Source organism: Tenrec ecaudatus, chromosome 8 (assembly GCF_050624435.1).
Source record: "Tenrec ecaudatus isolate mTenEca1 chromosome 8, mTenEca1.hap1, whole genome shotgun sequence".
Taxonomy (NCBI): Eukaryota; Metazoa; Chordata; class Mammalia; order Afrosoricida; family Tenrecidae; genus Tenrec; species Tenrec ecaudatus.
The window spans coordinates 62,554,923-62,578,172 of record NC_134537.1 but is presented as its reverse complement, the minus strand read 5'-3'; the positions used below and the strand labels follow the sequence as shown (position 1 = coordinate 62,578,172).

The 23,250-nt window shown below is 38.9% G+C and overlaps 1 protein-coding gene across 4 annotated transcripts in view; it reads left to right on the top strand.

Moving 5' to 3' along the window:
* Positions 1-23,250, top strand: part of MTR (5-methyltetrahydrofolate-homocysteine methyltransferase) — a 190,293-nt gene that overhangs the window by 43,685 nt on the left and 123,358 nt on the right. For all 4 annotated transcript variants that reach the window (XM_075556395.1, XM_075556396.1, XM_075556397.1 and 1 more), the window contains exons 8-13: positions 565-659; positions 3,345-3,445; positions 5,142-5,203; positions 6,132-6,199; positions 7,973-8,052; positions 9,592-9,704. In XM_075556395.1, coding sequence (XP_075412510.1) covers positions 565-659; positions 3,345-3,445; positions 5,142-5,203; positions 6,132-6,199; positions 7,973-8,052; positions 9,592-9,704 — 519 coding nt within the window. The remainder of the gene's footprint in view (positions 1-564; positions 660-3,344; positions 3,446-5,141; positions 5,204-6,131; positions 6,200-7,972; positions 8,053-9,591; positions 9,705-23,250) is intronic.

The following is a 23,250-nucleotide window of genomic DNA, read 5'->3' as shown; positions in this document are numbered from 1 at the left end:
AGAATAGAGATACTAGGAGGGGAGAATGGGGAACCAATCACAATGATCTACATATAACCCCTCCCTGAAAAGTAGGCGAAGGGAGACAGCGATTGGTGTAAGACATGGGGGGCAGTGGAGGAATGATAAATTACCAAGGGTTCATGAGGGAGAGAGGGTGGGGATGGGGAAATGAGCTGATATCAAGGGCTCAAGTAGAAAGAAAATGTTTTGAAATTATGAAGGCAACAAATGTACAAATGTGCTTGACACGATGGATGTATGGATTGTGATAATAGCTGTAAGAGCCCTCAATAAAATTATTTTTTAAAATAAACAAAAAAAGGTTAAGTTTTAGAAACTCTGTGGGGCTGCTCTACCCAATCCTTAGCCATATTAATGAGAGAATTGATTTGATGGCAACAGGTTTCGTTTATCCTGTCAACTGAAATGCTACCTTTATCTTTGAATTGCACAGTTCTCTTGAGAGAGTAACATCAACAGGAAACCATCTTGCTTATTTTTGTTGTCTTTGTTATCATACCTGGAGGTCATATGCTGACATTGTTTATTTTGTGAAATTAGATTTCAGGGACGATTGTTGATAAAAGTGGGCGAACTCTTTCTGGACAGACAGGCGAGGCATTTGTCATCAGTGTGTCTCATGCAGACCCACTTTGGTGAGTATCATTCTCTCCTTAACTCAGGTTCTTCTGGGTGGTCTTTTCGGATGTGTGTAAAACATGACAGTAGTCGCTAGGTGGTGCACAAGTTAAGTGTTGCACCAATCAGATGTCTCCGAAGACAACCCTGGTGATATTACAAAAGGTTATCATTGCCTTGAAAACTGGTTCTTCTCTGCATACATGGGGTCACTTGCGTCACAGTCAACCAGATGACAGTTAACACAACAACATGAAATGTAACATGGCTGTAATTGATTGTTTTTCATTTGCGACGGATGAGATTGCTACTACATATTTGCAATGTGCCATTTCCATAGTATTAGGGCATTCTTTCCTCTAAGGGCCGCTGAAGTCCACTGCCTAAGTGGATCATTTTCATATGTTATTTGATTGTCTTTTTGGTGAAGACTTACACAGCAGTTTAGGTTTCCATTCAGCAATGTCTGCACGAGTTTAGTGACATTGGTTATATTTTTCATGAGTGAACATTCTCATTCTGTTCTAATTGTTCCATTTTTCAGCAGGTCATTTATTTTTCCTTATTTTTGTTTTGAGTGGGTCATTTTGAGGGACTTCAGGGAGTATTCTTATACTAGCCGAGCATTGCCTTTGTTTCTGTAATGATGCCCTTTTTTGGACAATTCTTACGTGGTCATTTAAAGGGCAACCAGAAGCAGTCTTCCTTGGTATATGGGCAGCATTCTAAAACTCCGGACTTTTAATCTAAAAAGTTAGATTTTTTTCCCCCCATTTTATTGTCATATGTTTCTATGTTTTAATTCATTTTAATATAAAAGTTTCTTAATTACATATGTGACTAAAATGAAAGCTCCAAAAATACACAGTTTTCTTCCTATACCTTTTCACTTGACTGTTATTTAAGACAAATGTTAAGTACCCACGGTAAGGAACCATCTTTCTCAGCACTTAGGTTAATGTTGTGTCTCAAAGAACCTGGTTTTCTTCTTTTATAACATTGGCCATAAAAACAATAATAAAAAGAACAAACTTACTGCCATCAAGTCAATGTCTGCTCATAGCAATGCACTAGGAGAGGGCAGAACTACAGTGAGTTCCTGAGGTGATATTGCTTTTGCGAGAATAGAAATTCCCAGGTTTCTCCCATGGTCTGGAGCAGATGGTGGTTTTGAATTACTGACCTAATGGTTAGTAGCCTAATGTTGTAACCACTATGCCACTGAAAATAAAAGAAAAAAACCCTCAAACCCAATTGCCGGTGCCGATGCACCATGACTCTATAGGTCCCGGTCTAACTTCTTCTGTGGGTTTCTGAGACTCTTAACTCCTGACAGGACTAGAAATCCCTCTCTTTCTTCAGAGGAGTGGCTGACCACTATCCTACCAGGGCTCCTAAGGAGTGCTACCAGGACTCCTTAAAATAATGAATGTGACCACTTATAGGGCATTTGCTGTGTGTTGGATCTAAGTCCTTTAAATGAACTCTTTCTTTTAATTCTACCAACACCTCCTTGCAGTTAGAACTAAAATGAGTGCCATCCTCATTTTGATGTCAGGAAACAGACTCAAAGTTTGTTTGACTTGCCCAAAGTCAAGTGGCTCTGGGAATACAAGCTTACTCTTAACCACTGTGTTTTACCACATTGGCCTTTATTTTCCTCATGCTACAGGTGAGGAATTAAAGTTATCTAATTTTTAAGAAGACAAGATTGGAACTAAGTCTGGTGAATAAAATATTTGCTAAAGCAAATAGAGGCATATCAACAAGCCCTGCCTAAGACCAAGCATTCTTAACTGAGGTTAAGAATTGTCAGAGTCCAGAAAGATCACAGCATGTTGCTTGTGTTTTAAATAACGTTTTTATTTTGCAATCATTTCAAATGTACAGAAAAGTAACAAAGATAGTCCAGAGAGTTGCTGTATATCTTTCATCTGGCTTTCCCTAATGGTGACATCCTTTGTCAGACATTTATCAACACGAGTACAATCTGAATAAAGGTTAGAGTTCTGAATATACTGTTCGTGTGGATGAAATTTGTGTTTCAGGATCCAGTCTAGGATACCACATTATACTTAGAAATAAAAATAAAAGCAGAAAAGTCAAAAATGAAAAAGTCAAAGATTATGTAGTTCAGTAGTTTCTGGGATCCTCCACTGTAGATAGTGATGTTGGAGGGTTTTCACATTTAACTTCAGTTAGAACAACTGAACCTATAAGAGAATAAGTTCTTTGCACAGGGTTATTCAGCACGAGAGTTATAGACAGTCTTGATTTCCTGGACTCTTTAGGGTAAATTCCTTTTATCTATTGATGTTTCTACTATCTGGAAGATTTTCCTTTTCCCTCCTTAAGTTTTACCATCGGATCAGATATTTATTTAGAAGTGGTAGTTTCCTGGATTATTATTTCACAATGTAAAATTAACTAAACAGATCTTACTTAAAGGACTCATATCCACAGGCAAAATCTTCTAGCCATAATATTGTCAGTATTTGAAGACAGGGCAAAAAAATTCCGTGCTGCAGGAGACCTTTGGCTATACTTGTACTGCCAAGGTACTTTGCAGCAGTGTGGGATGTCTCAGGAGATTTATTATTAGCTGTAGTTTTAAATATAGTCCCCATTTTACCACACCTTTAATATAGATATGTGTGACAAAATATGATACTTCTGAAATCTTCTTTTTTCTCCTCCCTCAGTATTGGATTAAATTGTGCTCTAGGTGCAGCTGAAATGAGACCTTTTATTGAAACAATTGGAAAATGTGTTACAGCCTTTGTGCTCTGTTATCCCAATGCAGGTATGTGTTGCAGAGGGGCATATACAAATGCACAGACAAAGGAAAGACATGGTAACAGGTATTGATTGAAAGTTTGTTTGTAAGCCTTGGCATGTAGATGATGCTAAGTAGACATTTTACAAATGAAGGATGTTTAGGTCTAGATTAAAGAAATAATTGAACCTAGCATGACAATTTCAGAACTGGACATAGTTTAAAGAAGTGACATTTAGTTAGTCATACCTGACTAGGTATATATGCCTTTGGTGACAGTGGCTGTAGCCATAAAGATGAATATAAAGAAGACCCTTTTCATCTTTCCACTATATTGGCACAAGAACAGGAGGGGCCTATATGCGTTCACTTTTTCTCTTTGTGAAAGCTAGAATTTTTAATTTACTGTGTGTAGAAATTCCCAAGATATTTGTAGACAAGTCTCAGACCATGCAGTTACATATTGGCTGAACTTAATCTCCTGGTGAATGTCTTTGAGCATTGTTTAGCTACTTTGGGCTAAAATATAACTTTCTTGCTATCTTTCTCCAAATATATGTATTTTAATGCACAATAAATTTTCCTTCCCACCAGGAGTAAGATAACTGAAAGAGGATAATAAATAAAACAGGAAATTGAATATACTTCTGAATGTTTATTTCAAAAGAAATTGTTTTGTTTGTATGTTTTTAATAGCATATCAGGTATACTCATTAGAGCACATGAAGTCACCTTCCTGCTCCCAAGCAACTTGGTGACAAGGGAAGCTTTCCTTTAGGGAAAGGTGTGGACTAGGGGATTTTCCCATTTATTAGTGACACTTCTTTAAAAATATTTTTATTTTCATAATATTGTAGGGGACACCAGCCCCTCAGAACTATATCACAGGTCTGATAGGCGCAATTGTATGGTTATGATATATAAAGATTATAGTAAAGTTATAAAGAATAAGAGAGATAGAAGGGAAGGTAAAATAGAGGAGTCAGATACATTACATGGTAGCATGCTCACCTCCTGAACGGCCGTGATCTCACCAGCCAGGTCTGCGCACAGCACGGGTAGAGGGCAGGGGGGAGAGAGCGATTTCTAACCAAGGCTTATACATCTTTGGGGGCATGCAAGCCTCCTAAATACAGTTAAAGACGGACGTCACAGGAAGGGGTTGTACTACAAGTAATAAAGTAACGGTGGGACGGACTATCTAAGGGTATACACTCAATAGGAAGGGAGTGATAAGGGGGTAAGCATGTGACAAGATAGGCAGATCCTCGATTCATGAAGGCAGCCTAACTTTGGATGTCACCGAGCAGGTTTGACCTGTTTTAACTCTCCAGGAAACAATCACTCTCCTATCAGTAGGGTGTGAGGCCCACTTACAGTGGACCATACAATAGTTTGCCTGCTCTGGATAGCTGAATGCCTTCATGGAGATAACTTGACAATCATGTAGTTGCTGGCAGTGTCCTAGTGCTGACATAGATTTGGAGGAGAGAGCTGGGGAACAGCCTTTTTTATATCCCACTTAGTATGATAAAAAAAATTCATATGTAGCATGTATTCACTATATAAACATTAAGAATTTATTTTATTTTTGAAAGTAAATCAATAATAAATTACATATTAATAGAGACAGTTAAAATATTATTCTAACCTAAAACCTCTGCAAACATGAACTTTGTTTGTTAAGGTAGTTTCCATTAGTGGTTGAAATTTACATTGCTAGGTCTTCCTAATACCTTTGGCGGCTATGATGAAGCTCCTGACATGATGGCCATGCACCTAAAGGTAGGGATGTTTTTTTCAGTTGAATTTTCAAGAGATAGAGAAAATGGAGTTGTAGATTGGGAATACATAGACTTAGGAATTCCCCCAAAGAAAAGTTTAGTTTTCTGAATTAACCTGGGGAAGTTAGTGGGGGGGGGGGGGGGAGGCACACTATCATCCTTGTCCTTTATTGTTATCAGTGGATGATGGAAAATCCTTAATGGGGTCCCATCCAAACTGAGTGAAGCTATCTTGGCTTTGAGTCCCCAGTGGTGCAGTTTCCCCACACTGCTGGTGCAGTTTTCCCACACTGCTGGAGGTGGGATAGATGTCCTGTTTACTCCTTATCTCTGTATTCACCATTTTTTCCAGCCCATCAAACCTCCCATCTTTGCATCCTAAATTATTAGACTATACTGGTTTTTAGTATCTTGTGAAGGTGATTTTTCTAGTGCCCTGGTTTCTGAGTTTCTTGACTTTCCCTCTCAGTTACTTTGTTCTTTACTCACCAGCCTATGGTGACTCTCTGGCCCTGAACCCCAACATGGTAATTCTTGGTTACTCTTGAACATTTAAAATTTGGTTAGTATCCTCAAGAGCAAATTTTTTCACTTTTTGAATTTATTTTAAAACATTTATTTGAAATTTTATGTCAAATTGCATTATCTAGATCATATTTATTCATCTCAGCATATAGGCAAAAACAACTTTAATATGATCAAATAGGCAATATACATTTAAGTTAGTTTAAGGATTTTGTGCTATCTGAACTATTTGCTGCTTTTAACCTTAGATTTAGGGCATGTCAGACCTTTATATACAGGCTTCATTGTGTTTGGCTCTTTTCTTCAATGTCGTGTTAGTTATTCAGAATCAGCAGCTCTTTTTCCACCTGAATTTGTAGTGTTACGAATGCCGATGAACTGAATGAGCCTTTTTCTGCATGCAGAACTTTGCTGTGGATGGCTTGGTCAATATAGTTGGTGGCTGCTGTGGTACAACGCCAAATCATATCAGGTAATAATCGCCTGGGTAAGGACTTTAACTTCATTTTGAAAAACTCTATAGACAAAAGTAGAGTACTGTGCAGATCACATAGTTTTCATATTTTTTAGAAGTTCTATTTGACCTGTCTTCCAACTCTTTCTCCTCCTGGAATATTTTTAAATAAATCGTCATGCACTCAGCTGCTATAACTGCAGGATTGGCAATTTGAACCCATCAGCCACTTTACAGGAGAAATATGTGGCAGTCTGCTTCTGTAAAAGTTTGCAGCTTGGAAACCTAATGGGACTGTTATGTATACCCTGTCATATAGGGTTGCTATGAATCAGAATGGACTCAGAGCAATGGTTTTGGGTTTGGGGGCGATATCACCATAGCATATCCTTAAATGAATGTGTATATAATATTTTAATGCTCAAGGAAGGAAAGCTCATGTTTCTTGTTGGGTGAAAGATCTCTTTTTCAATAGGTTCGTAGGGAAGGAAAAAACAGCTCTATGAGTGAATTTCTTTGCCCAGCGCAATCATAGCGTTAATAAATGTACTTGGGGAGTGTTTGAAGGAAGCTTGAAATATGACTGTGTTTGTGTGTGTATTTAATTCTCTTTGGTTTTGAGCCTTACATGAAGCATTGGAATTCAGTGGACTTGGTTGTATTTTAGGATTATTTGTATTGTTCCCCTCTAGAGTGTGTCATGGTCAGATTTGAGCTAGATGCATTATTTCTTTGATTTCATGTGTAATAAAAATGACAGTAGTGAAATGTGGAATATTTTACTGCTTTGAATTTCTGAAATAGAATCTTGAAAATATTTTTAATTGTTTTGTTTAATTGGTAAGCTGCCCCAACTTGAATATAGCTTATTTTTTACTTACTGACCTCTTTGTTTGTAAAGTCCTTTTTAAAAAGAAAAATTGCCACCTTATGGAAGAAAAAAGAGGCTATCTGATTCTTTAAAAATTTATAGCATTCGACACTATAGAGTCATTATGAGGTGAAATTGATTTGGCAGCAGTGGTTATACATTAAATATGTATGTGTGTATGCATGTATTTTGTGCATGTATGTACGTGTATATATTGGCATATGTATAGACACATGCATACATACATATATTTACACACACAGGTTTTACTTTTTATAGCCACATACTAATTTACTAATATGGAGGCATTTGACTGAGCAGTACTTACTGGTCCTGATAAATTTGGTAGTATAGCTAGATTTTTCTGGTTGATTAAAAAAGATAAAATTAAGAGTAGTATGTAAAATAATTTTTTTAGAAAAAATTATTCTGAAATGTTGCTACCAGTATTTATTGCTTGGCCTTAAAAAAAAAAGCCGTAAGGAATTAATTTCCTCTATGGTTGGTACCTCCTATCCTACTCATTTCTTTTGCTCAATGGTGAAACCCTGTAAAGAAAAAAAGCTCTTTTACACAATTGAATAGGAAGCAAATAGTGCACATTTGACAGAGTAAAGGGCATCTATAGGTTGAAAAAAGCGGAAAGGAATTTTGCTGTTTGCATTTGTGTAAACCATTGCTTATCTCTTCAATTTATATCTGAAGTACAAAAGTGGTAATATTCACAGTAGTCTGGGCAGACCCATAAAAAGTAAAATGTATAGATTAATTTTCTGCATAAATGAGAAAATGAAGATATAATAATTACTTCACATTTAGAACTAAGTATATAATTATGTTAAGCAGACAATTTCATAGCTAGAAATTGATTTAAATTTACCTTCTGTGGTAATAGATACAGTATTTCTCTTTCACTTCAGGGAAATTGCTAAAGCTGTGAAAAATTGTAAGCCTAGGGTTCCACCTGCAACTGTTTTTGAAAGGCATACTCTCCTGTCTGGTAAGACATAAAGACATGGTTTTTTATAATTTCATAAATGATTTGAAGAATGTATTTAGGAGTTTTATTCAAAGTAGTTGTGATTTTGTCAAGTAACTTGTTTAGTCTGTCACAGAAGAATGCACACACACCCTTCCCCCTGTATCACCTAAATGAGTTCCAAAAGAGGAACTTTAGGCTTTTCTTGGGGTGGGAAGGGAATGAAGTATACAGGTTTTGGTAGAGCAGTAGAACTTGCATGGACTTCTCTCTACATAGGATGTACTTCTTTGAATACACTGGCCACAGTCTAATCGTTAATTGTCACTTTGGATACTGTCATTGAGAATCTCAGAATACCAAGGTCGAATGTTTTGGAATGGCACAAGCTTCTTCCCAGAAAATTTTGTTTGTTTCCAGAATAGGGTTGTAATTGTATATATGTCTAGCGCTTTATAAAGAGTTGTAAATTTCTTTTTTCCTGTCTGGTTCTCAGTAACCCAGTGTGGTAGGCTACCATGCTTTTCCAGTATTTATTTTGTAGAATATTTCATCATATGCTTCTAGAAAAATAACTTTATATAATTTTTCTTCAATATTTTAATGAAATATTCTTAGATCATTAAGCAACATGTGTGGGTTTTGTGTGTGTGTAAACAACAAGGGGTGTGTTCCCTAATAACTTAGAATTTACCATCTCTCTAAGTTAAAGAATTTTAATGTCTACTGGTCTCTTAAGGAAAGTGACAAAAAATACAAGTAATGGCAAAAGTAACAAAAGCTGCTCAGAACATATTTTGTAGAAACATTCTCAATGAATTTGTATGAAGTTTGGTTAAGAAGCAGACCTCTGCTGTCGTGTGATACTTTGCTTTTACTTCAGATGTAGTTTGTCCACACTTACTACTTGATATTAACCCCAAACTGGCTTGTGACGGGAGGTGCTACTTACTGCCTTTTTCCCAATAACATAAATGGCTGTGTTAAAGCACAAGTTACTTGTCTAGATAGGTAGAATAAGCTCACGAGTGGCATAACTGCCACAGTAACTCGCCTCCCAGGTCCTACCTATGTCTTTTTTCATGACCCTCTTCAGCATTACACATGTGCCCAGCTGGTATGGGTTCTTGTACTTTCCGGCAAAGAGATGAGGTAAAGGTTCAAACACTTTTTGTAGAAATAAGCAAGTGTTCCCCATTTCATTTTAACTAATACCTGAGGGTAGAGCTATGGAACGTCATGTATATGGAGCTTCATGTATTTGCCCCAGACTCTGTTAAATAAGGATATCACTTTTTCACGTATTTCAGAGATAGTAGGGTTCAGTTTTTTAGAAAAATGCGAGATAAAACTCTGAAATATATCTTCTTTGACCCTTCTGCTTATACATGTAACTGCAGCATATAGTCTCTGTTGACCATTGATTGAATATCCACAGTGGGACCATTGTATTCAGTGGGCTTAAGCACAGTGACTTATTTCTCTTAAAACATTTCTGTCTGTTTAATGTCTTCTCTATGCGCATTTTTAGAAAATTTTCAAAATGCCTTTTCTTTTAAGGTCTAGAGCCCTTCAAGATTGGACCATACACCAACTTTGTTAACATCGGAGAGCGCTGTAATGTTGCAGGATCAAGGAAATTTGCTAAACTCATCATGGCAGGAAATTATGAAGTGAGCATCTTACTACCTCTGAGGCATCAGCTGTGATGTTGTCTGCAGATCATGGAAATGAACCAGCAATGCCCTTGAGAGTGTTGACCGTAGAGCTGCTGGGGGGTGTGAGGACAGTACAATGCCTCCACAGCAAGCTGGATTGCTGGGAGGAGGAGACAGAGGAAGAAGAATTGAAGTTAATATTGACACTGTTGCTTAAAAGGATCGCCTTGGTGTGTGGAGCGGCGCGAGGCGGGATAGCGAGGCACTAGCTGTATATGTTCATTGTAAGAAGAGCTGACATTTTTTAGACCATCCTTCACTTTGCCTTTGTACAAATCCTTTTACGAAAAGGAAAGCCAAGAAAATTGCCATTCAGTCCTCATAACCACATTAGATGCCAACTGTTCATGACGTTATTGAACCTTTTAGTTGTAGAGTAAAATAAGCCAGTGAAAGCAAGAGGTCCAGACTTTGGAAAGATCACTTTAATCATACTGATTTTCTGCCTTCTCTGTTTTGAATTGGGTGAAGGTTTACTGAATAAATCTGTTTTCCATTCAGCAACTCTTACATATTTCATTTTAAGTCATGGATTGAAATTCCCATGAACCATCTCTCATCCCACCTTGATCCTATGTCTCCTTTCCCTTCCTGCCTTCTGAATTTTGTCCTTGGGCAGAAGCTGCCCTTTTGATCTGGAGCAGTTGATTGTTCTAAGGAGTGCATCCCTCCCTAGTGTTAGTATTCACTTTATTGTATGTTGTAGTTGTGAGGTGTGCCACCAGCAACTCTGAGCATTTAACCATTGCTCCAGCAAGCCGCCTCCCTAGTTATAGAGCCTTCTTCAATGTGCAGTGTTTTCATCTCTGCTTTGTGACCTGTCCACTTCTAAGATTTGATGGCTTTGACAGTGAAAAGAGAGGGTATTTTAGGAATAGACAAACAGATAGGACTAATAATTACCATTTGTTGATGTCTTCCCAGATGTTTGACACTATGCTAAGTGCTTTTCATCATTACTCTTGTAATCTTCATAGTCTCACAAGATGGGGACTGTTAGTATACATTTTGTACATGTGGAAATAGAGACCTGGAGATGCTCATTTACCTCCTGTTTCATACCCAGAAGAGCCCCGGTAGAGCAATGTGTACACTCTGGGCTGCATTCTGAAAGGTCAGCAGTTCAAAACCACAAACCACTCCTTGCAAGAAATGGACTTGCTACTCCAGTTACAGTCTTGGAAACTCCCAGGGCAGTTTTCCCCTGTTGGATCGGGTCACTGCATCCTCATTGACTTGGGCAATAAGTTTAGCAGGTTTTTGTTTGTTTGTTTCATACTCATAGCCATTCTCTGCTCATAGAAACAGTGGAAAGAGGAGCAGGTAAGAATGACTCATTACATTCTCTTTTTTTGATGACATAATGATTGAATCCTTGGGCTCACTTGAAAGAGCACTGCCCTGAAAATCTAGTCCTGTGTATTTGTGTAGCTCATAAACCTACAAACCAGTCAAGTCATCTCTTAGTCTGTTGGATAAGATTGGCCTCTAAAGGTCCTTTTAGTGCTGTTACTGAGTAAAACATTCAAGTCTGGTATTGGTACCTCCATTTTCCAGATCTTTTGCCTTTTGGTCTAACCTGCTGCTTACTATCTCCACTTTATTCTCTGTAATCCACCCTCAAATGCCTCTCTTACTTAGCTTCTCTGTTTCAATTTATAGTGTCCTTTCCTTTGATGTTTATGTAATATATGACATTTGATGCCCACATTGTGTAGTTGTGCTGCATAGTTTTGTTTTTTTAAAACGTTTTATTAGGGACTCATACAACTTTTATCACAGTCCATACATATACATACATCAATTGTATAAAGCACATCTGTACATTCTTTGCCCTAATCATTTTCTTTTTTTTTTCTTCTTTTCTTTTTTTACATTTTATTAGGGACTCATACAACTCTTATCACAATCCTTACATATACATACATCAATTGTATAAAGCACATCCATACATTCCCCGCCCCAATCATTCTCAAAGCATTTGCTCTCCACTTAAGCCCTTTGCATCAGGTCCTCTTTTTTTTCCCCCTCCCTCCCCGCTCCCCCCTCCCTCATGTGCCCTTTGTAATTTATACATCGTTATTTTGTCATATCTTGCTCTATCCGGAGTCTCCCTTCCCCCCCTTCTCTGCCATCCCTCTCCCAGGGAGGAGGTCACGTGGATCCCTGTAATCAGTTCCCCCTTTCCAACCCACTCACCCTGTACTCTCCCAGCATTGCCCCTCACACCCCTGGTCCTGAAGGTATCGTCCACCCTGGATTCCCTGTGCCTCCAGCCCTCATATGTACCAGTGTACAACCTCTGCCCTATCCAGCCCTGCAAGGTAGAATTCGGATCATGGTAGTTGGGGGGAGGAAGCATCCAAGATCTGGGGGAAAGCTGTGCTCTTCCTCGGTACTACCTTGCACCCTGACTGACCCATCTCCTCTCCTAAACCCCTCTATGAGGGGATCTCCAGTGGCGGACACTTGGACCTTGGGTCTCCACTCTGCACTTCCCCCTTCATTCAATACACACACACACACACACACACACATATATATATACATATATATCTATATTTTTTGCATGACGCCTCATACCTGGTCTCTTTGGCACCTCGTGATCGCACTGGCTTGTGTGTTTCTTCCATGTGGGCTTTTTTGCTTCTGAGCTAGATGGCCGCTTGTTTATCTTCAAGCCTTTAAGACCCCAGACACTATCTCTTTTGATAGCCGGGCACCATCAGCTTTCTCCACCACATTTACTTGTTCACCCACTTTGGCTTCAGCAGTTGTGTCGGGAGAGTGAGCATCATAGGGTACCAATTTAATAAAAGAAAGTATTCATGCATTGAGGGAGTGCTTGAGTAGAGGCCCAAGATCCTTCCGCCACCTTAATATTAAACCTATAAATGTAGACAATTAGATCTATTTCCCCATCCTCATATATATGTTTGCATGTACACGTCTTTGTCTAGACCTCCATAAATGCCCCTTGACTCCCAGCTCCTTCCTCCCTCTCCCTTGACTTTCCTCCTGCCCCACCACCAGGCTCCGTCCCCACCTGGGCTACAGCTATACCTCTTCTCTACGCAACCTTACCCTTGATCATTCCCCATCAGGCCTGTCACTCTCCCCTCACTACCATTTTGGGTCCCATGTTGTTCCCTTGTCCCTGTGTTTATTAACACCACTTCCTTACCCTCCTCCCCCTCCCCCACCCAGATCTGTCTGTCCCCCCAGAACTGTCTGTCCTATTGTTTTTCCTCCAGATAGTTCATCCAGCCTGTCCTATTCAGACAGACCTGTGGAGACACTAACAGCTGCATAGTTTTTTATATGAGTTTATGTCCCTGCTTCTACCTTCCAGAACAGGATTGTGACTTAAACTTCTTTTTATTTTTTTAGTACTTAACATTGCTGATGGTGAAAAGCGCTTTTTGATTTTAATTGTGATCCCTTTTCACTTTGTAACTTTGGGTTATTACAAGTGGTATTTTCTTTTTAGCACTTTCCAATGAGTATTGTACCTCTTCTGTTACAATGACTTTTTTACACTTCGGTTTAGTTTTCTTGGACTAAGAAAAAATTAGGACTACTGGTCATATTGTGTTTATTTTATTCTTAATATTTCATTACAGTGAATGTACAACGAAGACTTAAAACATATCTCTGTGGTATCAGAAAGCATTACTAAACATGTATGTCGTACTGTTAAAAGCACAGTGGAAGATACACAAAAACTTTCTTGACTTCCAAACAGAAAATCTACTTGGGAGAATAAACTAATGCTCATGAAATTATAAGAAAATGAAAATAAATTGTGAGATAATTACTCTAATTGGTAAAGAGTGTGATGGCAGCCAATCATTGTGGAATGTGCATTTTTTTCCAAAATGTATTCTATGGAGCACTGATCCTACAAGACACTCCTTAAATGGTCTTTAAAAAAATAAAAACTTTATTTCTCAACATAGCTTAATCAATTTCAAGCTGATTTTATAAGCAATGATCCTTCCCATTTAGTCAAAAGCTGAGGATTCTGTTATTTTAACCATGTCAATACAATCTTTTTTTACAATATTAATTGAAGAATTATGGGTGCTCTTGAGATTTCTTAAGATTAGCAGGGTGTGTGTGTGTGTGTGTGTGTGTGTGTGTGTGTGTGTGTGTGTGTGTGTGTGTGTGTGTGTGTCCCCGTCCTGGGAGTGGGGGAGGGGAATCAGAAGGAGCCAAATAAGGACTTTAAGGCATATGCCAAAGATGTCTAAGCAAATATCTCACAAAATTACCATTTTTTTGATGAGAGAAATGAGCAATGAGCATTTCATGGTGCATAAGGACTCTCCAGTGAAGCTTTCTTGGGAATCTTGGTGCTAAGGCTTTGACTAGATTTCGTCAAACACTTTTATAATGAATAAGTATTATCATTCTATGGTCCTGGGAAAATCAACAGAAAATACTGTGAGCATTCACAAAACCTGTTACCTGATCTTTGCTCTGGGCTGCTCTGCTTTTACTATGTCTGGGCCACTTACACCTCTTGGTAGTCATTGCATTGTTTTCAGGATTGTTTTGATAAAGCCATCTTGTAGAGTTTATCCCTGAAATGCTTCCAGATCTGGATCCTACTTTTTGGGGGCTGGAGGGGCTGGGGGAGAGAGAATTGAATTTTTTTTAATTGTGTATTGGGGGTGGTGGTGGTTTGCACTTCATACCATCAGCTCTGCATTCAACAGTTCAAACCACTCATCAACAGGCAGCTCACACCCCCATTCTCTTTCACCCACCCTTGTTGATTTCTCTTCTCCCTCTTAGGAAATTCCATCCTCCTTTTCACTCAGGTTAATACCTGTCAACCTTCTAGTAGCTTCTAGTCCATTGTTTCATCTTCCATCCTTGCCCTCACTCCCTCCAAGTCATTGTCTTTGTTTTTTCTTATACTTGTGGTCTCATGATAGGTGTCCCTTTGTGATTAACTGACTACTCAGCATAATATTTTCTGGGTCCATCCATGTCATAAGGTGATGTTTGCTCTTATGTTTGCTCTTATGTTTGCTCTTATAGTTTTTAGCAATGCGTTGTATTCCATTGTATGTATGCTTCAGAGTTTCTTTATCGGTTCTTGTACTGGTGGGTATTTGGACTGTATCTGACTTGTTAATGTGAACAGTGCTGTACTGAACACAGGAGAGCAAATGTCTGTGTGATGGCCCAACAGAGGTATTGCTGGCTCATATAGAATTTATATTCCCAGCTGTGTGAACTACTGCCATATTACTTTCCACAATGATTATACATAGTTAGAGACCCATCAGCAATACATGAGATTTCTAATTTCTCCTCAGTCTGCAAGAGGCTTAATCTGACTAGATACTCTGCAGATGGGTTTTGGCTTCCAGTTGCCCTCCATAGCCTTCTACAAATTGGCTATTCACAATTTAAACCCTGAAACTTTTCTCTTCATCATATTTGAATTTTGTTATTGTCATATAGTTGCTAGTGTCAACACACAGGCTAGTGTGATTTTTTTCATGTGGATTTAGTTGACTCCTCACATGGTTGCTTATTTGGATACAAACCTTTAAGGACCCAGACACAATTCCTATTGATATCTGGGCAACATCTGTGTTCTGCATCACACTTTTCTGTAGTGCCCAGTGATCTCTTTTTGAAGGTGAGTATGGAGTTATAAGAACTAACTTGAATTGGGGATATAATTAAGTGTGAGCCCAGAATCCATCTGCTTGCCCACGTATTATGAACAACTCTTAATTCCATTGGTGATCATGTTATGACAGAGCCAAAGAACAGCAAACAAAAACAGAAAGGAAGAAACAAGTAAAGAACACAAACAAAAAAGAAACATTGTCAATCATCCCCCTGTGGTTTAAAGTGATTGTATTGATAACATCAATAATTTATCCCGTGTCAGCGTTTAAGGTACTCTTGTTAATAAGTTGTTGCAAGCAGAACCTGGTTGGGAGCTGCAACCCATGAGATTTGTACAGATTGATTTTTTTGATTGAGCTCTGTTTATATTGAGCATGGGGGTTGCTGTTAGGGGAAAATTTACTGTATCATTTCTTACAAGGACTGGTCTTTGCCTATCATATTACCGCAAGGAAATCATTCAGGAACTAAGTATGTTGGATCTGAGTTCCCTTTCATTGAATGCCCAATAAGCCAGGGGTCTCACCGGAGATCCAATGGCTGCCTTTTCCATAGTCCAGGGGTCTTTTGCTTCTCCTCCCATTAGTGAACTTCACTCCTAAGTCCAAAAGCTACAGGTAGTTTTGAGGTAAGCCACAGTTTGTTCACTCAGGTTTTCACATTGAATTCTTCTAGTGAAGCCCTTGGAGGATGCCATTTGCTCTCCAAGGCCAGCATCTAAGATTTTCAGTGCTTAGTCTATAGTGTAGTTTACCAAGGTTTGGGTAAAAACTTATTCAAAGTGTTTATGCAGGAACTTGAAACTGATTTTGTAGCTTTGCTACAGTTATTTTTAAGCATCCCTTCCTGATATGTGTTTTCTCCTTCCCATTTACCCACCATACCCAGCAACAGAAATTTAAGGGAATTTAAGGGCCTCCTCTGAAATGTAGATGCTCTTCTCCCTTGGTCTTAACTTGATTTTCCAGTAAAGTTCTCTTCTCATTTCTGTGGAGAGCCTGTTGATTTGCTCCAGCCTTGTCTCCGTGTTGTGTCATATATCTTGAAGGAGTGACCCTAACCGATGTGAGGTCTTCTCTTTCGAGATGATTCTTTTGAAGTGCACAAAGGGGGGTGATGTGTGGTTCATGATGACAAGGCAGGCTTTTGTTTGGGATTTGGTCTCTATGATTTGTTTACTGGGTATTTTTACAGTAGTGGACTCCTACAATATTTGTCCTTTTGTGATTAACTAACTTCTCTCAGCATATTAGTTTCCAGGCCCTTCCATGTGGTCCAGTATTTAATGCTTTCATCGTTGTTTTTTAGGAGTGCATAGTATTCCATTGTATGTATTTACCACAATTTTTATTCATTCTTCTACTACTGGGCATTTGAGCTGCTACTAGTTTCTTACTGTTGTAAACTGTGCTGCTATAACCATGGAAGAGCATATATCCACAGTGTGTCTCTTATTTGGGGGGTATATGACTAATAGTGATATTGCTGGGTCATACTGAATTTCATTTCCCAGTTGCTTTATGCATTGCCATATCGTTTTCCATAGTGACTGTATATATTTATAATTATGTCAATAGTGTATTCAAGGTCCATTCTTTCCATATCCTTTCCAGCATTTGTTGATTTCTGTGCTATAGACTTGAACTAGCATTATATATGTAAGGTGGTATCTCAGTGTAATTTTAATTTGCTTATATTGGATGGCTAATGATCATGAGCATATTTTCATGTTTTTGTTAACCATTTTTTTCATTTTTAATGAACTGTCTGTACATGCCTTTTTCCACTTCTTCATTGAGTCAGTTTGCTGTTTTCTTATTGAGCTGTTGTAGAGTACTGTATATTTTGCTAACTACCCTTTTCTGATGTGTCATTGGTAAACATTTTTTCCCAATCTGTGGACTCTCATTTTATTCTTTCGAATAATCTTTTAATGTGCATAAGTGGTGTGTTTCAACCTGTTTCAGTCATCTATTTGGTCTTCTGATGTGTGTGATTCCTTTATTATTCTTGGAAGTCAATATATACCCTGCTAGGTCCCTTAAGTTTGACCAGTTTTCTCACTGATGACCCTGATAGAGTTTGTTAACATTTGGATGTTTAATCCATCTTGACTTCATTTTTGTGCATGGGGGAGACAGAGGTTTTGTCTCATTTTTCTGCATATGGGCATTCAGTTTGTCCAACACCATTTGTTGAAGAAGCTATCTTTGTCCCATTTTTGAAGGTTGGTTGCCTCCAGGCTGATGCATTTATGTGTGGGTTTTTTGTTTTGATCCATTGGTCTGTGTATCTGTCCTTGTACCAGTCCCAGGCTGTTTTTGTTTTTTTATCGTTTTATTAGGGACTCATACAACTGTTATCACAATCCATCCATACATCAGTTGTGTAAAACACATCTGTACATTGACTGTGCTCATCATTATCAAAACATTTGCTCTCCACTTAAGCCCCCGGCATCAGGTTTTCATTTTTCCCCTCCCTCCCCACGCCCCGCTCCCTCATGGGCCCTTGATAATTATTAAATGATTATTTTATCATATCTTTCCCTGTCCGATGTCTCCCGTCACCCACTTTTCTCCTGTCCGTCCCCCAGGGGGAGGTCACATGTAGATCCTTGTAATCGGTTCCTTCTTTCCAACCCACTCTCCTCTACCCTCCCAGTATCGCCACTCACACCGCTGGTCCTGAAGGTATCATCCGCCCTGGATTCCCTGTGTTTCTAGTTCCTTTCTGTACCAGTGTACATCCTCTGGTCTAGCTAGACTTGCAAGGTAGAATTGGGATCATGATAGTGGGGGGAGGTGGGGAAGAAGCATTTAGGAACTAGAGGAAAGTTGTATTTTTCATCGTTGCTATATTGCATCTTGACTGGCTCATATCCTCCCCCTACATCCCTCTGCAAGGGGATCTCCAGTGGCTGACAAATGGGCTGTGGGTCTCCACTCTGCACTTCCCCCCTCATTCATTATGGTAAGATTTTTTGTTCTGATGATGCCTTGTACCTGATCCCTTCTACACCTTGTAATTGCACAGGCTGGTGTGCTTCTTCCATGTGGGCTTTGTTGCTTCTGAGCTAGATGGCCACTTGTTTATCTTCAAGCCTTTAAGACCCCAGACGCTATATACCTTTTGATAGCCGGGCACCATGAGCTTTCTTCGCCACATTTGCTTATGCACCTATTTGTCTTCAGCAATCGTATCATGGAGGTGTACACCTAATGATATGATTTTTTATTCTTTGATGCCTGATAACCGATCCCTTTGGTACCTCATGATCACACAGTCTGGTGTATTCTTCCATGTGTGCTTTGTTGCTTCTGAGCTATATGGCCGCTTGTTTACCCTCAAGCTTTAAAGATCCCAGACACTATATCTTTTGATAGCCAGGCACCATCAGCTTTCGTCATCACATTTGCTCATTCATCTGTTTTGACTTCAGCGGTTGTGTCTGGAAGGTGAGCATCATAGAGTGCCAATTTAATAGAACAAAGTATTCTTGCATTAAGAGAGTACTTGAGTGGAGACCCAATGTCCTTCTGCTACCTTAATACTAAAACTATAAATATAGGCACATAGATCTATTTCCCCACCCTCATATATAAATATATTTGCATATGTACATGCCTTTATCTAGACCTCTGTAAATGCCCTTTGCCTCCCAGCTCTTTCCTCTATTTCCTTTGACTTTCCTCCTGTCCCACTATCATGCTCCGTCCCCACCTCGGTTTCGGCAATTCATCTTGGTTACATTTGTCTTGACCATGCCCACCAGGCCTCCCACACTCACCTCACCACCAATATGCATCACTTGTTGTTCCCTTGTCCCTGGGTTTGTTAACACCACTTCCTTTCACCCCACCTCCCCTTATCCCTTGTCCCCCTCCCCCCCCCCAACTGTCAGTCCGTTGTTTTCGCTTCCAGATTGTTCATCCAGCCTATCTTATTTAGACAGACCTGCGGAGAAAATAACATGCACAAAAACAAGACAGAGCAAAACCAAGCAACAATATACAACAAGACAACAATAAAAACAACCCACTGACAAAGAACAAAACACAACAAGAAAGAAAAGCTTATCGTTAGTTCAAGGGTCACTTGTTGATCTTTAGGAGTGTTTTCCAGTCCAGTCTGTTGGGGCACCACGCCCTGGTCCCAAAGTCTACCTTCAGCATTCTTTGGGGACTTTGCCTCTCCATTCCCTTGATGTTCCACTGCACTCCCCCAGTGCTTTGCCTCGGTGTGAAGGGATCAGATCGGGCTCAATGCCCACACTGTGTCTCCGGTTCTATCTCCCGCAAGGCCATGAGTCAGTGAGAGACATCATGTCTCATAGTAGGGCTGGCCATGTGGCCCTCTGGACTGGCTGCTCTAATTGGGGTCATCGTCCTCTAGGCCTGGTGGGCTAGGATATACTCCACTCTCTCCTCCTCCCCTTTCATCTGTTCCTGTGTGCTCTGATCAGATGTGTCCCTCTCCCAGAGCTGCAGATTCAATGCTATCTTTTGAAATAAATTCTTCTGTGGGGAGGGGCCAGCATTCACATAGTATTTCAGTCCCACGCTGTTTTGACTACTGTGGTTATATAGTTGGTTTTTAGTGTAGTGCAAGGCCTCCTACTTGGTTCTTTTTAAGAAGTGTTTTGCATATCCTCGGTCTTTGGCCTGTCCATATGAAATTGGTGATTAGTTTTTCTATTTCTTTAAAAAATGTACTTAGGATTTGGATTGCATTGTATCTGTAGATTGTTTTAGGTAGGGTGGTAGTTACATAATTTCATGTCAACTTGTTAAATAGGTTATAGAAGTGGAGTCTAGTCTGTCATTCAAGCCAGAGCCAATTATGCCTCTGTGTGGGCATGGCCTTGTCCTGAGAATTCTGGAAACTCCTGTCTTCCTTGGAGGTGGGACACATTCGCTCCGCTACACATTCCTGTTGACAAGCCTCATGGAGCTATGCTAATGGAGGCAGAGGCCTGGAGCTGAAGTAGCCACTTGGAGACCCATTCAAGCACTGAGATGCTTCCAACACCACTGGATCCACAAGGCTTTTCACCTACTAGCCTGTGATCTTCCTGTGTGCAAAATCATTTCATGTGTTGAATTAGTCTGAAGTAGAATTTATAGACTGGTATTGGGCATGTGGGATAATATTGGACTTAGGGACTTGGTCTGGACTGGGATGTTTTGAAAATATTTGATTACTCTTTGATATAAAGCTCTTTTATATATATATGATTCTCCCTAGATTTGTTTCTTTAACAAACCAGACTAACACAGGTAGTATTAACATTTGTACAATATGAAGTCTGCCTATTTATGAACACTAGATATTCTTCGAAAATCCAAATCATTTTGGATTTCTTGTAATGTTCTGTAGTTTTCTCTCTTTAAATCTTTTGTATCTTTAGTTAGGTTTATTACACCATATTTCGTTCTTTGTGCGGTTATTGTAATGATATTGTTTTCTGGATGTGTTTTACATAGCTCTCTTTGTTGATACACAGGAATTCAATTGATTTCTGGTTGTTAATTTTATATCTTGCCACATTGCTGAATCCCTCAATTGTTTCCTGAAGGCTTTTTGTGGATATTCTTGCATCATATCATCTGAAAACAGTGAGAGTTTCACTTCTTCTTTGCCTATTTGTATTCCTTTTGTTTCTTTTTGTTGTCTGATTGCTCTAGCTAAGACTTCAGTGCAATATTGAATAGCAGTAATGACAGCGGACATTCGTGTCTGGTCTCTGTTTTCAGTGCAAAGGTTTATAATTTTTTCCCATGGAGTTTGATGCTGGCTGTTGGTTGTGTGTGTGTGTTGCTTTTATTAGGCTGAGAAATGTGTTTTCTATTCCTCTTTTCCAAGTATTTTGATCAATAATGAGTGCTGAATATTGTCAAATACCTTTACTACATCTACTAATATGATCATGTTTTTATTCTTTTGTTGTTTATGTGGAGGATTTTTCTCAAATATTTAACCATCCCTCCATCCTTATATTTGTGAGATCTTTGCCTGGCTTGGGTGTCAGTGTTAATGCTAACTTTATAGAATGACTTTGACAGTTGTCTTTTTATGCTCTGGAATACTTTGTGTAGTAATGGTGTCAGATCTTTTCTGAATACTTGGTAGCTGTTCCCTGTGAATTCATCTGGTCCTGACCTTTTCTTGGTTGGAAGTTTCTTTTCCTTTTTTTAATCATTTTATTAGGGGCTCATACAACTCATCATAATCCATACATACATCAATTGTGTAAAGCATATTTTTACATTCTTTGACCTCATCTTTCTCAAAACATTTGCTCTCCACCTAAGCCCCTGGTATCAGCTCCTCATTTTTCCTTCCCTCCCTACTCCCCCCTCCCTCATGAACCCTAGATTATTTATAAATTATTATTTTGTCATATCTTACACTATCGGATGTCTCCCTTAACCCACTTTTCTGTTATACATCCCCAGGGAGGAGGTTATACGTGGATCCCTGTAATTGGTTCCCCCTTTTCATCCCACTTCCTTTGCACCCTCCAGATATCACCACTCTCACCACTGGTCCTGAGGAGTTCATCTGTCCTGAATTCGCTGTGTTTCCAGTTCCTATCTGCACCAGTATACATTCTCTGGTCTATCCATGTTTGTAAGGTAGAATTGGAATCATGATAGTGGGTAGCGAGGAATCATTTAGGAGCTAGAGGAAAGTTATATGTTTCATTGTTGCTACACTGCACCCTGACTGACTTGTCTCCTCTCAGAGTCCCTAGCATAAGCAGATGACCTATTACTTACAGATGGGCTTTGGGTCGCCACTTTGCAATCCCCCTCATTTACAATGATCAGATTTTTTATTCTGATGATGCCTGATATCTGATACCTTTGACACCTTGTCGACTTGAATTATTTCTTTTGTTATAACTGTTGATATTTTCAATAGCTTCCTGCATTAATTTGAGTAGATGATGTTTTTTCAGCTATCTGTCCATTTCTTAAAGGTTGTCAAATATTTTTTATATAACTTTTCAAAATAGTGTGTTTTTTTATTGAGATCTGTTGTAATGTCACCCTTTTCATCTCTTATTCTCTATATTTGCTTCTTTCTTCTGTTTTTGTTAAGTTTGCCAGTAGTCTATTTTATTAATTATTTCAAAGAACCAGCCCTCTTTCCATTGTTGTTTTTGTTTTATATATGGCTATTCATGCAGTGATCCTTTTGATTTACTGCCTTTTATTTCAGGGTTTATGTTGTTGTCCTTGTTCTAAAATATTACATTATTCAGCGTCCATGTGTTCATCATTTTTTGTAGTGTTGATTACTAGTTTTATAGCATTGTGGTCTGAGAAGATAGAACCTTGAATCTCAATATTTTTTAATTTGTTGAGACTTGCTATGTGGCCTAGTATGTGTTCATTTTTTGAGAAAGTATTATGTTCTTTGGAGAAAAACATAATACTATTTTTTTGTTGGATAGAGTGTTGTGATATGTGTCTGTGAAGTCAATTTGTTGATTCTATTATTCAGCTTTTGGGTCTTTATTGAGACTTTTCCCTTGATCATCTGTCTTTTATTGAAGTCTCCTGTTAATGTTGAGGGACCTATATCTTTTTTCATTTCTTTGAGGATTTGATTGATATATTTCAAAGGTCTATCATTGAGTTCATATGTTTATTATAGTATGTCTTCTTGGGCTATTGTTTCCTTGATCAATATATAGTGTCCTCTGTTGTCTCTTAATTACATTATTTGCCTTGAAGCCTATTTCCTCAGAGATTACTGCTCTTACTCCTGCTGTCTTTTGTTTGTTGTTTGCTGGGCATGGTTTTGTCTCGCCTCTGACTTTTAGTGTGTTCATGTC